The 17920-nt window shown below is 40.1% G+C and overlaps 1 protein-coding gene across 2 annotated transcripts in view; it reads right to left on the bottom strand.

The window, feature by feature from the left end:
* The window catches only part of nrn1la (neuritin 1-like a), a 124075-nt gene that overhangs the window by 24806 nt on the left and 81349 nt on the right, over nt 1-17920 (bottom strand). For both annotated transcript variants that reach the window (XM_020604258.1, XM_020604259.1), the window contains exon 2: nt 10092-10242. In XM_020604258.1, the coding sequence (XP_020459914.1) occupies nt 10092-10242 (151 nt within the window). The remainder of the gene's footprint in view (nt 1-10091; nt 10243-17920) is intronic.

Below are 17920 nucleotides of genomic sequence, written 5' to 3'. Positions count from 1 at the left end.
CTGCCCGCGCGATCCTGTGGGATCTGCGCCTCAGCTGTGTCGCATTCGGTAATTAGCGACTCGTTTGTCGGTGCACACAGCTGGGGTGCATCCCTATGATTACCTTCCTCCTTATTTATACCTCTGGCAGACGCTCCGTCTTCGCCAGATCATTAACAGAACTAACTTGCATACCCCGTAACAGCCCTATATTCGTGGTATGTATTGTATGTCTTTTCGTTTTCCACACTGACAGTTCCTGTGCTGTGGATCGCATTTTGTACGTAGGTTACATGTTTTGTGTTATACGTCTCTAGATGTCCACGCTGACAGTTCCTGTGCTGTGGATCTCTTTGTATGTTTTTTCCATGAGGTTAGCCAGACGTTATTTTGATATCCACGCTGACGGTTCCTGTGCTGTGGATTTCCTTTTCGTTTGCCAGTTCTCCTGGTTAGTTTGTCTATTCACCTGTCCGTCCTGCTCCTCCTACTCTCCTGGTTCCTGCCATTAGCCTGTCTGCTCACCTGTTCGTCCTGGTCTCCACAACCATCTCTGTCCTACCCAGATTGTATATGTACATGGACTTTTTTATGTTGTTACTTTGTCTTTTTCCATTAAACCCCCTTGTTTTACTAGCACCTGGGTCTGCAATCTTGAGTCCTACCACAGTTCTCTCTCACCCTCCTGGTGAGGGGGACAAACCATAACACGAAGCATGAATGTCCTGGGAAAGCTGAACATTTTGATACCTGAAATACCTGAAAGTATGCTCAAGTAGAATTTCCCCATTCATTTGAATGGGGCAAAATTTTCAAAATAAAGCAAAAATATTTCAGAAGTATGAAGTGTAGAAAAATGTTGAAGAGAAGCATGAATGTCATTGAAGAGCTGAACATTTTGATACCCAAAATAGCTGAAAGTATGCTGAAATAAAATTATCCCATTCATTTGAATGGGGCAAGATTTTCAAAATAATGCTAAATATTTTAAAAGTATGAAGTTTAGAAAAATTCTGAAGAGATGCATGAATGTCCTTGAAGAGTTGAACATTTTGATACCTGAAAGTATGCTGATGTAAAATTTCCCCATTCATTTTAATTGGGCAAAACTTTCAAAATAAAGGTAAATATTTCAAAAGTATGAAGTTTTTGTAAACCTCTGAATAGAAGCATGAATGTCCTTGAAGAGCTGAACATTTTCATACCTGAAATAGCTGAAAGTATGCTGAAGTAGAATTTTCCCATTCATTTGAAAGGCTGCAAAACTTTCAAAATGAAGCTAAATATTTCAAAAGTATAAGGGTTGGAAAAATCCTGAAAAGAAGCATGAATGTCCTTGAATATTTAGTTTCTAGCCTGTCTAGACCATGAAAAACAGGTAATACAGAAGATGAGCACTTAGGAATGTTTTGTCTGGGCCATTAGACAAAACATTCCTTTTAGCAGTGAGACATATTTTTTGAGTTGGGGCAGTGAGACCGGGACAAAAGTTTCTAGCCTGTCTAGACCATGAAAAACAGGTGATACAGAAGATGAGCACTTAGGAATGTTTTGTCTAATGGCCCAGACAAAACATTCCTAAGTGCCTGTTTTCATGATCTAGACAGGCTAGAAACTTTTGTCCCGGTCTCACTGCCCCAACTGAAAAAATATGTCTCACAGCTAAAACCTGCCTCTTTCCCCCTTGACCCTGTCCCTACCAGGATGGTCAAGGAGGTCATCGATACTATAGGCCCCACTCTGGTCACATTCATCAATTCCTGCCTTGAGCTGGGCATGGTTCCGGACTCTCTCAAGCATGTGATAGTGAGAGCACTTCTAAAAAAGTCCAACCTTGATCCCTCTCTTTTATCTAATTTACGCCCGATTTCTCTCTTACCCTTCCTATCTAAGGTCATGGAAAAGATTGTTTTTACTCAACTGCAATCTCATTTAGATCGGCTTAATATTGGTGACAAATTTCAATCAGGCTTTAAGCCCCACCATAGCACGGAATCTGCTCTACTGAAGGTCCACAATGGCATTGCTTTGGCCCTTGATGCTAAGCAGCCTGTCATTTTAGCTTTGCTAGATCTATCAGCAGCAGCCTTTGACACCGTTGATCACACGGTCCTGATCTCCCACCTAGAACATTATGCTGGCTGGCCTAAAAGGCCTCTGAGCTGGTTTACTTCCTTTCTGACCAACAGGACCTTTTCTGTCATCATTGGGGATTTTTCCTCTACAGTGGCACCCCTCAACTCAGGGGTCCCTCAGGGTTCGATCCTGGTCCCGTTACTCTTTTCTTTGTATATGCTGCTTTGTATATGGTTGTCCTGGAAGAGCTGAACATTTTGATAGCTGAAATTATGCTGAAGTAGAATTTTCCCATTCATTTGAATGGGGCAAAATTTGTTGATAATGCTAAATAGTTGAAAAAGTATAAATGTTACAAACAAGAAAAATACAAGCACACATCCTTAAAAAGCTGAACATTTTCATACTTCAATGGCTTTTGTAGCTGAAAGTATGCTGAACTTATTAAGAAGTGAAAATATTCCCAGTGGTCCCCAAAAAATAGGTAAAACATGTAGGGTTGTGTGTGTGTGGGTGTGTAGGTGTTTGTGTGTCTGTGTGTGTATGAAAATAAAAGATTAGTCCTACACCCTGAGGACTACTAGGGTGTGGCTATTGAAATGAGGCATAAAATATAAACAGTTATTATGCAAAAACTGCAAAAGATATCAAAAAGCTGTGTACATTGTGAATAGCTGAAGAGTTTCTGAATAGATAACAGTAGAAATGGTGTTTTTAGCTGAAGGTATGCTGAAGTTATAAAGATGTGAAAATTCTTCCCATTCATTTGAATGGGGTAAAATTTGTTGAAAAATGCTAAATATATGAAAAAGTATAAATGTTAATGCTAATACTTGAAATCGCGTTTCTAGCTAAAAGTATGTTGAAGTTATTATGATGTGAACCTGTTGCCCATTCATTTCAATGGGGCAAAATTAGCTGAAACAGGAGGCTTGTCAGCATCCACACAATAATATTACTCCCATAATTAATCCCACAATGAGGAAAATGCCTATTCCAGCCATAAGGATCTCTGAGAACTACTCAAAAAAACCTAAAAACAAGATAATATAATGTATTTGAGAAAAATCAGGAACAAGATATTACATATGTGCATATTTACCATGCATTTCTACCCCCAGGATTTGAGTATTGCACTTCCGTCAATTATGGCATAGTCTTATCACTGCAGTGATAACGTATATTATACAGTCTGGAGGAACGACCTACAGTAATGCTCCTTCCTACACCAGGGATATAACAGTCTTGTGCTAAAAGAACTCTTCAGAGTCTATATTAACTTTGGCACAATTTGTTATTGTTCATGTACAGTACAGTTATTTGAGGAACACATCATTCCAACTGCATGTGAACAGGCGGACATGCCCTATTGATATCAGAAACTAGACTGACTTTGTGGAAATGTAAAATGCTTGTCTAAACAGCAGCAATATACGGGACCTGGAAAAAAGGTTGCCACCGTGGAAAATGGGCTGGCACCTTGGTGTGGTTACGACAGAGGGGAACATGGACCTCACTCCCATCTATTCACCTGGCTAATCTCCGCTCCCTGGTCAACAAAATGGATGAAATTCTTCTCGTCAACAGGACTAACTCTGACTTTGCATGCTCTACTGCTCTGTGCTTCACGGAGACCTGGCTCAGCGACTCAATCGCGGACAGCGCAATTCAAGTACCGGGCTTCCAGGTGTACAGAGAGGATCGTGGAAAGGAGCTGCCCGGGAAAACGAGAGGTGGAATCTGCTTCTACATAAATGAAAGTTGGTGCACAGATGTCACAGTGCTACAGAGGACATGTACCGTAGACCTAGAGACTATTGTTATCAATTGCAAACCCTTTACTCTCCCCGTGAATTCAACAGTTTCATGCTAATGGGAGTGTACATAACACTGCAGGATAACGGTAGTGGCATGGTTCCGGACTCTCTCAAGCATGTGATAGTGAGAGTAGCAGAACTGATAACTAGCCTGAAGCTTGAACATCATCTAAAAAAGTCCAACCTTGATCCCTCTCTTTTATCTAATTTACGCCCGATTTCTCTCTTACCCTTCCTATCTAAGGTCATGGAAAAGATTGTTTTTACTCAACTGCAATCTCATTTAGATCGGCTTAATATTGGTGACAAATTTCAATCAGGCTTTAAGCCCCACCATAGCACGGAATCTGCTCTACTGAAGGTCCACAATGGCATTGCTTTGGCCCTTGATGCTAAGCAGCCTGTCATTTTAGCTTTGCTAGATCTATCAGCAGCAGCCTTTGACACCGTTGATCACACGGTCCTGATCTCCCACCTAGAACATTATGCTGGCTGGCCTAAAAGGCCTCTGAGCTGGTTTACTTCCTTTCTGACCAACAGGACCTTTTCTGTCATCATTGGGGATTTTTCCTCTACAGTGGCACCCCTCAACTCAGGGGTCCCTCAGGGTTCGATCCTGGTCCCGTTACTCTTTTCTTTGTATATGCTGCTTTGTATATGGTTGTCCTGGAAGAGCTGAACATTTTGATAGCTGAAATTATGCTGAAGTAGAATTTTCCCATTCATTTGAATGGGGCAAAATTTGTTGATAATGCTAAATAGTTGAAAAAGTATAAATGTTACAAACAAGAAAAATACAAGCACACATCCTTAAAAAGCTGAACATTTTCATACTTCAATGGCTTTTGTAGCTGAAAGTATGCTGAACTTATTAAGAAGTGAAAATATTCCCAGTGGTCCCCAAAAAATAGGTAAAACATGTAGGGTTGTGTGTGTGTGGGTGTGTAGGTGTTTGTGTGTCTGTGTGTGTATGAAAATAAAAGATTAGTCCTACACCCTGAGGACTACTAGGGTGTGGCTATTGAAATGAGGCATAAAATATAAACAGTTATTATGCAAAAACTGCAAAAGATATCAAAAAGCTGTGTACATTGTGAATAGCTGAAGAGTTTCTGAATAGATAACAGTAGAAATGGTGTTTTTAGCTGAAGGTATGCTGAAGTTATAAAGATGTGAAAATTCTTCCCATTCATTTGAATGGGGCAAAATTTGTTGAAAAATGCTAAATATATGAAAAAGTATAAATGTTAATGCTAATACTTGAAATCGCGTTTCTAGCTAAAAGTATGTTGAAGTTATTATGATGTGAACCTGTTGCCCATTCATTTCAATGGGGCAAAATTAGCTGAAACAGGAGGCTTGTCAGCATCCACACAATAATATTACTCCCATAATTAATCCCACAATGAGGAAAATGCCTATTCCAGCCATAAGGATCTCTGAGAACTACTCAAAAAAACCTAAAAACAAGATAATATAATGTATTTGAGAAAAATCAGGAACAAGATATTACATATGTGCATATTTACCATGCATTTCTACCCCCAGGATTTGAGTATTGCACTTCCGTCAATTATGGCATAGTCTTATCACTGCAGTGATAACGTATATTATACAGTCTGGAGGAACGACCTACAGTAATGCTCCTTCCTACACCAGGGATATAACAGTCTTGTGCTAAAAGAACTCTTCAGAGTCTATATTAACTTTGGCACAATTTGTTATTGTTCATGTACAGTACAGTTATTTGAGGAACACATCATTCCAACTGCATGTGAACAGGCGGACATGCCCTATTGATATCAGAAACTAGACTGACTTTGTGGAAATGTAAAATGCTTGTCTAAACAGCAGCAATATACGGGACCTGGAAAAAAGGTTGCCACCGTGGAAAATGGGCTGGCACCTTGGTGTGGTTACGACAGAGGGGAACATGGACCTCACTCCCATCTATTCACCTGGCTAATCTCCGCTCCCTGGTCAACAAAATGGATGAAATTCTTCTCGTCAACAGGACTAACTCTGACTTTGCATGCTCTACTGCTCTGTGCTTCACGGAGACCTGGCTCAGCGACTCAATCGCGGACAGCGCAATTCAAGTACCGGGCTTCCAGGTGTACAGAGAGGATCGTGGAAAGGAGCTGCCCGGGAAAACGAGAGGTGGAATCTGCTTCTACATAAATGAAAGTTGGTGCACAGATGTCACAGTGCTACAGAGGACATGTACCGTAGACCTAGAGACTATTGTTATCAATTGCAAACCCTTTACTCTCCCCGTGAATTCAACAGTTTCATGCTAATGGGAGTGTACATAACACTGCAGGATAACGGTAGTGCACTACGGTTCCTAGCAGAACTGATAACTAGCCTGAAGCTTGAACATCACGACTCTCCATTCATTGTTCTAGGGGACTTTAACAGAGCAAATCTCACCCACAAACTGCCCAAATACAGACAGCACATCACCTGTCCCACCAGGGACAAAAACACACTGGACCACAGCTACACAACAATAAAAGATGTCTATCGCTCTGTCCCCGGCACAGCCCTCGGACTCTCAGATCACTGTATGGTCCATCTTATTCCAACCTACAGGCAGAAACTTAAAAATGTGAAGCCTGTGGTCAAAACAGTGAAGAGTTGGACTGAGGAGCCTACCCTACCCTACCATACCAACTTTATTTATAAAGCACTAAAACAACCAAGGTGGACCAAAGTGCTGTACATTGCAATAAACAATATATATTAAAAACACAACCCACAAGCACAACTTGTTGTATTAGAAATGTTTAGAGTAGACAGGATGTCTAGTTAGCCAGTCTCATGAATGCTGCAGGATGCTTATGGTCAAGGATAACTAGATAAAAAAGTTTGACTGTCAGCAGACAGGATGTTTAATATTATTATTATGACGTGTATAACTGTAGCCATAGCCATAATATTTTCTCATGTTCAGTGTTATGACATGTCACTAGAGGTCGTGTTAGAATGTATTTTACAGTGCCTTGCGAAAGTATTCGGCCCCCTTGAACTTTGCGACCTTTTGCCACATTTCAGGCTTCAAACATAAAGATATAAAACTGTAATTTTTTGTGAAGAATCAACAACAAGTGGGACACAATCATGAAGTGGAATGAAATTTATTGGATATTTCAAACTTTTTTAACAAATAAAAAACTGAATAATTGGGCGTGCAAAATTATTCAGCCCCTTTACTTTCAGTGCAGCAAACTCTCTCCAGAAGTTCAGTGAGGATCTCTGAATGATCCAATGTTGACCTAAATGGCTAATGATGATAAATAGAATCCACCTGTGTGTAATCAAGTCTCCGTATAAATGCACCTGCACTGTGATAGTCTCAGAGGTTCGTTTAAAGCGCAGAGAGCATCATGAAGAACAAGGAACACACCAGGCAGGTCCGAGATACTGTTGTGGAGAAGTTTAAAGCCGGATTTGGATACAAAAAGATTTCCCAAGCTTTAAACATCCCAAGGAGCACTGTGCAAGCGATAATATTGAAATGGAAGGAGTATCAGACCACTGCAAATCTACCAAGACCTGGCCGTCCCTCTAAACTTTCAGCTCATACAAGGAGAAGACTGATCAGAGATGCAGCCAAGAGGCCCATGATCACTCTGGATGAACTGCAGAGATCTACAGCTGAGGTGGGAGACTCTGTCCATAGGACAACAATCAGTCGTATACTGCACAAATCTGGCCTTTATGGACGAGTGGCAAGAAGAAAGCCATTTCTTAAAGATATCCATAAAAAGTGTTGTTTAAAGTTTGCCACAAGCCACCTGGGAGACACACCAAACATGTGGAAGAAGGTGCTCTGGTCAGATGAAACCAAAATCGAACTTTTTGGCAACAATGCAAAACGTTATGTTTGGCGTAAAAGCAACACAGCTCATCACCCTGAACACACCATCCCCACTGTCAAACATGGTGGTGGCAGCATCATGGTTTGGGCCTGCTTTTCTTCAGCAGGGACAGGGAAGATGGTTAAAATTGATGGGAAGATGGATGGAGCCACATACAGGACCATTCTGGAAGGAAACCTGATGGAGTCTGCAAAAGACCTGAGACTGGGACGGAGCTTTGTCTTCCAACAAGACAATGATCCAAAACATAAAGCCAAATCTACAATGGAATGGTTCACAAATACACATATCCAGGTGTTAGAATGGCCAAGTCAAAGTCCAGACCTGAATCCAATCGAGAATCTGTGGAAAGAACTGAAAACTGCTGTTCACAAACGCTCTCTATCCAACCTCACTGAGCTCGAGCTGTTTTGCAAGGAGGAATGGGCAAAAATTTCCGTCTCTCGATGTGCAAAACTGATAGAGACATACCCCAAGCGACTTACAGCTGTAATCGCAGCAAAAGGTGGCGCTACAAAGTATTAACTTAAGGGGGCTGAATAATTTTGCACACCCAATTTTTCAGTTTTTTATTTGTTAAAAAAGTTTGACATATCCAATAAATTTCGTTCCACTTCATGATTGTGTCCCACTTGTTGTTGATTCTTCACAAAAAATTACAGTTTTATATCGTTATGTTTGAAGCCTGAAATGTGGCAAAAGGTCGCAAAGTTCAAGGGGGCCGAATACTTTCGCAAGGCACTGTATGCTTGTTTTAAAAGGCCAGTAACTGAGTGTAATCTATCTTTTTAAGGATTTTGGAAAGGAATGGTAAATTTGAAATGGGCCTAAAATTTGAGAGCACTGGGGGATCCAGACCAGGTTTCTTAATCAGTGGCTGCACCATGGCATGTTTAAAATTCCTAGGCTAAGTCAAGAGCTACAGGTGTGCTTTGACTGCACACACTGGAGTGTATTTAAGACTGCAGCTACAGACCTGGACGAACTCACTGACACTGCGACATCTTATATCAGCTTCTGTGAGGATGTGTGTGTGCCCCAAAAGACCTTCTGCACATACAACAACAACAAGCCCTAGTTCACTCAAGCAGTTTCGTCATGCCAAAAAGGAGGCTTACAGATGCGGGGACAGGACTCTGTACAGCCAGGCAAGAAACATACTGACAAGGGAGATCAGAGCAGCAAAGAGGAGCTACTCTGAAAAGCTGAAAGCTCAGGTTTCAGCCAACAACTCCTTGTCTGTGTGGGGGAGCCTGAAACTACAGTAGCTCCTTCCACAGGAGGCTGACATGTTATGGCAGATCACTGAGACTTTTTAATAATCCAGTAGTTTTTTTATGAGAAGACGAACTAAAAAGAGGACAAATAATTTAAAAGTATAGATTAGTGGAAAGGGGACAACTTACTTTGAGCAACCTGCTTCTAAAAAAAATAAGTCAAATTTAATGCCTCAATAGATGATGCAAAGGAAAATTAAACACTTTAAGGTTTTTGATGGTCATAAAACTCTCCTTGATTAATCAATAGGTCAGAAGATGAATGTGTTAAAAGAAAACTGAAGGTACCAGCTTATGGATATAAGACATTAAATACAAATCCCAGGATGCATGTCCAACATGTGCTCATCCCAGGGTATCAAACACTGATGCTTTGTTCATTTGTCTCAGCTTAGCTGCACCAGCTCAGGAAGCTCGACCTGCCCCAGGAGCTGCTGATACAGTTCCACAGAGGAATCATCAAGTTTGTTCTCTGCACCTCCATCACTGTCTGGTTTGGCTCAGCAACCAAACAGGACAAGTACAAACTTCAGCGGACAGTCAGGACTGCAGAAAAGGTCATTTGTGTGAGCTTGTCCTCCATGGAGGACCTGTACACCACACGGGTCAAAAGGAGGGTGGAGAGGATCACTGCAGACCCCTCACACCCGGACACAATCTGTGTGAACTCCTCCCCTCTGGACGGCATTACAGGTCACTGTGGACCAAGACAACTAGACACAGGGACAGTTTCTTCCCCCAGGCTGTCGCTCTGATGAACATTTAACCCACGACAGTATGTCTGGACAATAACCCTCAGTGCAATACCTGTACATATACATTGTACAGATCATACAGACTCGTACAGGTCTCTGGTTCTTAAGTACGCTATTTTTTTCTGTTTATCCCTATTTATCTCATTTCAATGAACATTCCTTTGTTGTCTGCATTGTTTGCTGTCTGTTTATACTGCTTTTTCTGTATTGTTTGCACTGTTTGTTGCTGTCAATGTTGCTGTTAATACTGCTTATTTTGATATATCACACAGCCCGTGTTTATATGTGTGTGATTGCACTGACCTGCAGATTGAGTGTATCTCATGTATGTTCTCATCCTTCCGGGCACTGTCCGTCAGACTGTCACCCAGAGCCATCAGACACTGAGCAAAACCCTTATAGATGGAGTGACACCTTCTGGCTGAAGCTGCAGCAAGAGGGCATGGGCTCAGCACTGAAAAACACACACAAAACTACATATACACACAGGAAAAATACATTGTCTGTGCAATATAAACAGGAAAGTCAATTTGGACACTTCTAACAGTCGACACCAATTGTATTTTTCTTTCTCTTTGTTGATGGCTGCAACTGTTGGACCAGTGTATAGTCTGCAGATAAAACTAGAGAAATGCATTTCCTGTCTAAAATGCATGTGGATGCCAATATGCTGAAGGATCACCCTGTAAATGCCTGAAATCAATTGCTGAAAAAGCTGAAGGATGACAAGAAAAGGCTGAAGTTCTTTGTTGAAATAGTTGAGAAGAAATGGAAGTTCTTTGTTGAATAATCTGAAGTATGAGATGCAATAAATACAAACAGGAATGTCCTTGAAAAGCTGAACATTTTGATACCTGAATGGCCTTTCTAGCTGAAAGTATGCTGAACTTATTAAGTGAAAATATTTCCATTGTCCCCACAAAGTAGGTAAAATAAGTAGGTGTGTATGTGTGTGAAAGAGAGAGTAGTCTTACACCCTGAGGACTGCTACATTGTGACTATTGAAATGAAACAAAATGTCAACATCAAATATGCAGAAAACCATAAAACATATCAAAAAGCTGTTTACCATGAATAACCATTCAGGTATCAAAATGTTCATCTTTTCAAGGGCATGCTTGCTTGTATTTGTCTTGTGTCTAACATTTATACTTTTTACAATATTTAACTTTTTTCAGCTAATTTTGCCGCATTCAAATGAATGGGTAACATTTTCACATCTTAATAACCTCAGCATACTTTTAGCTAGAAACATGATTTCAACTATTAGCTATTCAGCAACTCTTCAGCTATTAGTATTGTACACAGCTTTTTGATCTTTTATGGTTTTTGCATAATTACCATTTACATTTTATGCTTCACTTCAGTAGCCACACTCTAGTAGTCATCATGGTGTAGGACTACTCTCTGTTTCTCTCACACACATACACACAGACCCACCTACACACCTATATACATACACACACAACCCTACCTGTTTTACCTATTTCGTGGGGACCAATGGGAAAATGTTCACATCTTAATAAGTTTAGTATATTTTAAGCTAGAAAATCCATTCTGGTATCAAAATGTTCAGCTCTTCCAGGACATTCTATCTTGTATATTAATTTTTTGCAACATTTATACTTTTTAAAATATTCAGCTTTTTTCAGCAAATTTTGCCAAATGAATGGGGCAAAAATTTTCCCATTGGAAATAAATGGGAAAGTCTGAGCCTTAATATCTCCAGCATACCTTGGGCTAGAAATGCAATTTCAAGTCTATTCAACTCGTGAGACGTTCAGCTGCCAATGGTGCAACAATCATCTTGATATCTTTTACGTTTTTTTTTATAATCAAGATTTATATTTTGTCTATTTCTCCATAGACAATGAATGGGCCAATGCAATCCATATGGCACATTCTGAGTCACGTGACCCCCCGCTCTAGCTTGCCTGTCTGTGTTTTTCCAATTACTCCTTGCAACTTTTCTGATCCTATTATGCCATCCTTAAGCTTTATACACATATAATAGATAAAAATCGTAGAGAAAATTGTCAACAATCTATGCCATTGTTATTGTGATGGCATGAACGGTATTTGCTTAAGCTGCACATTCCAGAGAGTACCGTCACACTGTTCCATAGACTTCCAGTCAAAAAGACGCTTCAGAAGATCCGCTGAAAGGAAACGTTGGGGTATTTGTAAATCGCTACGGTTCCTTCATTTTGTTTAATATCTTGACATAATAGAACAATCAAATAACACAACAGGGTGCTGTATATGTATGAAACTGAATGCAGATGTCAGGTTTGCTCGTTGCCACCTCTCTCGCTCTCTTATCCCTGTCTCTCTCTGCAGACAGTCCCAGCGGAGCTCACAGCTGATTCTCATCAGCTGATTACAGGGCTGGACATTTAGGAGCAGCTCAGATGCACTGACACTGCCAGTTCGCTCCATCCTGCTATGCAGTTTGGCCACAGAAGACATTACAATTTACTGTTTATCTCTTCCCTACAATGATCGCTACCAAAATGCAGTACAATTCTGTCTCTCTGTTGTTGGTGTCTGTTAACTGAGTGTCTTGTGAGCTATTATACGTGTCCTCACCTGCTACTACTGCAGTATCCTTGTCACTAGTAACCCCTTTAATTGCTTCTACTTTCTTTTCAAGTACTTCTAACAGTACAACCATGTTATAATGCTATGAAAACTTCAAATGTTAACAATAATAATCAGATTGACCTTCATGGTAGCATGATAAAAGTAACAAACAATACATTAATATCACACTTGCACAAATATAAATACAGTAATGGATTTCTAAGGCAAATCAAATCAAATTTATTTCTACAGCACTTTATAAGCTACTTCCTACTGACCAAAGTACTTCACATACATAAACAAAGAAACAAAACACAAAACTGGGAACAAGTAGAAGTCAAATCAGATCATTACAAGTAATGAAACAGCATGATAAAATGAATGCAAAGAATATAAGACGTAGATTAAATAGAATGTATGACACTGCACTATGTATTAAAAGCCAATGTAAATAAATGGATGAATGAATGTCTTAAGCTATGAGTAAAAAGCTGTCAGGTCTGTAATATTTTGAAAACCAGTGAGGACAGGCCAAAACTGGGTTATATGATTTCATTTACTTATACTTATGAGGAAAGGAGCTACAGCATTGTTAACCATCTCAAGGTGAGAGAGGGGTGACTTAGTAACTTAATCTGGAAGAAGGTTGACTTCACAGCTGTGTCAATCTGCTTATCAACTATCAACTTACTATGAAATGTCATTCTTTTAGTTTTAAAGCTATGACAACTTTCTGCTGGTTCACCTTTTGCTGTATGCTGAAAGTCATTCATCCAGTTTATCAACATGATAACATTAATCCAAATGTGCATAAAGCACAATTTTTCACAATTTTATTGGAAAAACAAGAAACCCAAAATTTCTCTATCTACACTCCAAAAGAAGAAATTCACTAGGTGGCCTATGTAGAAAGAAATTCTTGATAAAATGATATAGTGCTATGTTATGCATTTGCAAAACTGTTCAAATAATTGTTTAATCTGTTTGACCTTTGTAAAGATTTGACCTGTGGACATGAAATGCTGTGAGGAGGTGCAGAGAGACTCAGAACAACAGGAAGTCGTGCAGATACAGTGGTGTGAAAAAGTGTTTGCCCCCTTACTGATTTCTTATCTTTTTGCATGTTTGTCACACTGTAATGTTTCAGATCGTCAAACAAATTTATATATTAGTCAAAGATAACACAAGTAAACACATCATGCAGTTTTTAAATGAAGGTTTTTATTATTAAGGGAAAACAAAATCCAAAACTATATAGCCCTGTGTGAACAAGTGTTTGCCCCCCTGTCAAAACACTGGTTTATCGCACCTGAGTTCAATTTCTCTTGCCACACCTGTTCGCAATCAAGAAATCACTTAAATAGGACCTGCCTGACAAAGTGAAGTAGACCAAAAGATCCTCAAAAGCTAGACATCATGCCGAGATCCAAAGAAATTCAAAAACAAATGAGAAAGAGAATAATGGAGCTCTATCAGTCCGGAAAAGGTTATAAAGCCATTTCTAAAGCTTGGGGACTGCAGCGAACCACAGTGAGAGCCATTATCCACAAATGGCGAAAACATGGAACAGTGGAGAACCTTCCCAGGAGTGGCCAGCCGACCAAAATTACCCCAAGAGCGCAGCGACAACTCATCCAAGAGGTCACAAAAGACCCCACAACAACATCCAAAGAACTGCAGGCCTCACTTGCCTCAGTTAAGCTGAGTGTTCATGACTCCACCATAAGAAAGAGACTGGGCAAAAATGGTTTGCATGGCAGAGTTCCAAGACGAAAACCACTGCTGAGCAAAAAGAACATAAAGGCTCGTCTCAGTTTTGCCAGAAAACATCTTGATGATCCCCAAGACTTTTGGGATAATACTCTGTGGACAGACGAGACAAAAGTTGAACTTTTTGGAAGGTGTGTGTCCCATTATGTGTGGCGTAAAAGTAACACCGCATTTCAGAAAAAGAACATCATACCAACAGTAAAATATGGTGGTGGTAGTGGGATGGTCTGGGGCTGTTTTGCTGCTTCAGGCCCTGGAAGACTTGCTGTGATAAATGGAACCATGAATTCTGCTGTGTACCAAAATATCCTGAAGGAGAATGTCCGGCCATCCGTTTGTGACCTCAAGCTGAAGCGAACTTGGGTTCTGCAGCAGGACAATGATCCAAAGCACACCAGCAAGTCCACTTCTGAATGGCTGAAGAAAAACAAAATGAAGACTTTGGAGTGGCCTAGTCAAAGTCCTGACCTGAATCCAATTGAGATGCTGTGGCATGACCTTAAAAAGGCAGTTCATGCCCGAAAACCCTCCAATGTGGCTGACTTACAACAATTCTGCAAAGATGAGTGGGCCAAAATTCCTCCACAGCGCTGTAAAAGACTCATGGCAAGTTATCGAAAACGCTTGATTGCAGTTGTTGCTGCTAAGGGTGGCCCAACCAGTTATTAGGTTTAGGGGGCAAACACTTATTCACACAGGGCTTTGTAGTTTTGGATTTTGTTTTCCCTTAATAATAAAAACCTTCATTTAAAAACTGCATGATGTGTTTACTTGTGTTATCGTTGACTAATATTTAAATTTGTTTGATGATCTGAAACATTACAGTATGACAAACATGCAAAAAGATAAGAAATCAGTAAGGGGGCAAACACGTTTTCACACCACTGTAAGTTTAAGGAAGGGTGGGAAAGTTTAACGAGAACTCTGTTGCTGGAATGTGAAAACAATGACTGCAGGTAGAAACATGATCAGGGAAACTCTACCTTTGTCATCAAAACACCTGCTATAACATGAGGTCATGTATTTTGAAGCAGTTTACTGCATGATTATCTAAAATATTTTTGGGATCAGAGATCTCAGCTTGGCTGAAAGAAACAGAGAGGGATATGGAGTTTTGTTGTCAACACTTCAAAATTCCATCAGTGTGGAAAAGACACATCTCCCACTGTACACTGAAGGTTTCAGTTTGGATCTGACCTACTGATTATGTGTATCTTTGTCCTGCTACGTTGTTTTTGTCATGTCAGATCAATGTGGCTCCCATTAACTTTAGTCTCCACATTGCTATTTCCATTTACACCCACTGTCTGTCATCTGCTAACACATTTGAACATGGAAGCCTGTGAGCACTCCTCTTACAGCAAATGATTAAACCCAATCAAACCCTCGTTCTGGGAGGATGACACCATGGGGGGAAATGTTAATATGGGTTATATTAGTAAAGCTGTGGGTAGTTTTGAACCTATAAATCTGAATTCAGGAAGGACAGACAGTGATGGGTTGTTCTAAGGGAGGGTTCTGCAGGCAATCTTGTGTTGACCTATCAATACATGTTTGGGAGGTGCTGCCCAGCAAAATTTCTCCTGCTGATTTTTATGTTTTTGTACTCATGTCTAACTACAGTGAGCAGAAAGGAAAGCAAAGACTTAATTTAAAGTCGGATCATCTGCTGGCCACATCTTACCACACTTTTCAATATTTAGTAGCTATATATGATGTAATTTTGTTATGTTTTATGAGGCATAAGCATTTGAATGCAGCTTTGATAAATGTGCATCTAGAGAGCTGAAATCATGTTTTTTAAAGGTAAAATATATTTCTTAGTTTTAGTCATATTCCAAAAGAAATTGGGCGTTGGGGTGTGTCAGTCTCTGTTTGTTTGGCTGTGTTCCATTTGGCTATGTTAGAATGTTGCTTGTTACATAGCAGCAAGGGTGTGGAAACTCTCCTGAATGGAGCAGGCAGCAGAAGGTACCGATAGGAGATTGATCTTCATCATCTGATAATGTTAAAATAGGCTGTACTTTCATATTAAGGGAACATGATGTCTCTCCTTTTGAACACAAAGAGAACAGTCTACATCACTGATGGAGATACTACCCCAAATACCAGGGCACCATATTAATATCAGGTGTGATTTTATCAGTTTTTCATGTTATTCAACCATGATTTTACACAATCTAGGTCAAAGAATGAACTGTCAAGTTCAGCAAGATTCAGATTTCCTATCTGCAGAGGTTCTGATTCATAATCAAATGTTGTGGGCTAGGATATGGTGCTCACATTTTCTGACCGAAAAGATGCTGCTCTTCACCGTTCAGTTAGATTCCACATGATATTTTGTTGATGTGTCACAGTTTATCCGGTAGCTTCAGGTAGGCACAAGCAACATGCACCATTTCATGTGCTGGATTTAAATGGAACAGAAGCCACACCCATCTGGCACAAACTGGTATCTTTGGTACCATGCCAGTTGGTACCATGCCACCAACTTCTAGTGTTTTTAAAATGATAAAGTTCCAAACCATATGCCTTCGCCAGACACTGCATGTTAATTTCTGTCTCCATGGTTGGTGGCAGTAATGTGCCATTTCCTTGTTTGACAACTGTTGGGCCCCATTTGGCCATTATCACTTAGGGGTGTACTCACTTTTGTTGCCAGCAGTTTAGACATTAATGGCTGTGTGTTGCGTTATTTTGAGGGGACAGCACATTTACACTGTTATACAAGCTGTAGACTCACTACTTTACATTGTAGCCAAGTGTCATTTCTTCAGTGTTGTCACATGAAAAGATATACTTAAATATTTACAAAATGTGAGGGGGTGTACTCACTTCTGTGATATACTGTACCTTTGTTTTAACCAGTTCACTGGTCTTTAAGAATATAGGAGACATGTGTAAGGCTGTAAGAGTAGACAGGAAACCACATACAGGAAGTAGACCACGGTTGCATAGCAACGCTCGAGGTGCTTCCTCTAAAACTGTCTATTGAAAGGTCAGGATGTGTTCTGAGAATGTCACAGATCAAAATCTGCCTGGCGACAAGATCACCAAATGAGGGGTCAGAACGAGGTCAAGAAACCAACCAAGGAGCGAGGATGAAGGACAACGCGGATGACGTCAGATCTACCATCATTTGCATATTCCAAAAACTGTATTAATTTGACTGGGTTGAGGAGTGAGGGGTTCTTCTTCTTTGCTCTGAAGGCAGGTCGAATGGTTTTGCCGTTTAGAATCAGGGCCTCAGATAGAGAAAGAACCCAGAACTCTGTAATTGCTTTTCTTCATCAAGGTTGTAATAAATATTTTAAAGGTTCTTCTGACTTCGACTCTTCCTCAGAAATGAACATGCAGGATGCTTAGGTCCTACACCTAGAAGCACCAAATTTCTAATATTACTACTTGGCTAATCAGCTACAGTATTTAGTCAAATGGATTCAGAAGGACAGTTACAACAGTGAATGGATAGAATTAGAGCAAATGTTTTCGCCACTCGCTCTTTAATGATGAGCTGAACATTTTGATGCCTGAATGGCTTTTCTAGCTGAAAGTATGCTGAACTTAATAAGATGTGAACATTTTCCCGTTGGTCTCCACAAAGTAGGTAAAAGAGTAGGTGTGTGTGAGAGTGAGTGAGTGACAGAGAGAGAGAGAATCACTCTGAAAATATCTGAAATCAATTGCTGAAGAAGAAGAAGAAGAAGAAATGGCTGAAGTTCTTGGTTGAATAATCTATAGGATGAGATGCAATAAATACAAGCAGGAAAGATGTTACA

The sequence above is a fragment of the Monopterus albus genome, unplaced genomic scaffold (genome assembly GCF_001952655.1).
Source record: "Monopterus albus unplaced genomic scaffold, M_albus_1.0 scaffold65.1, whole genome shotgun sequence".
Classification (NCBI taxonomy): domain Eukaryota; kingdom Metazoa; phylum Chordata; class Actinopteri; order Synbranchiformes; family Synbranchidae; genus Monopterus; species Monopterus albus.
Note: the sequence above shows the minus strand (reverse complement) of the source record. Positions and strands in the feature narration are given on the sequence as shown.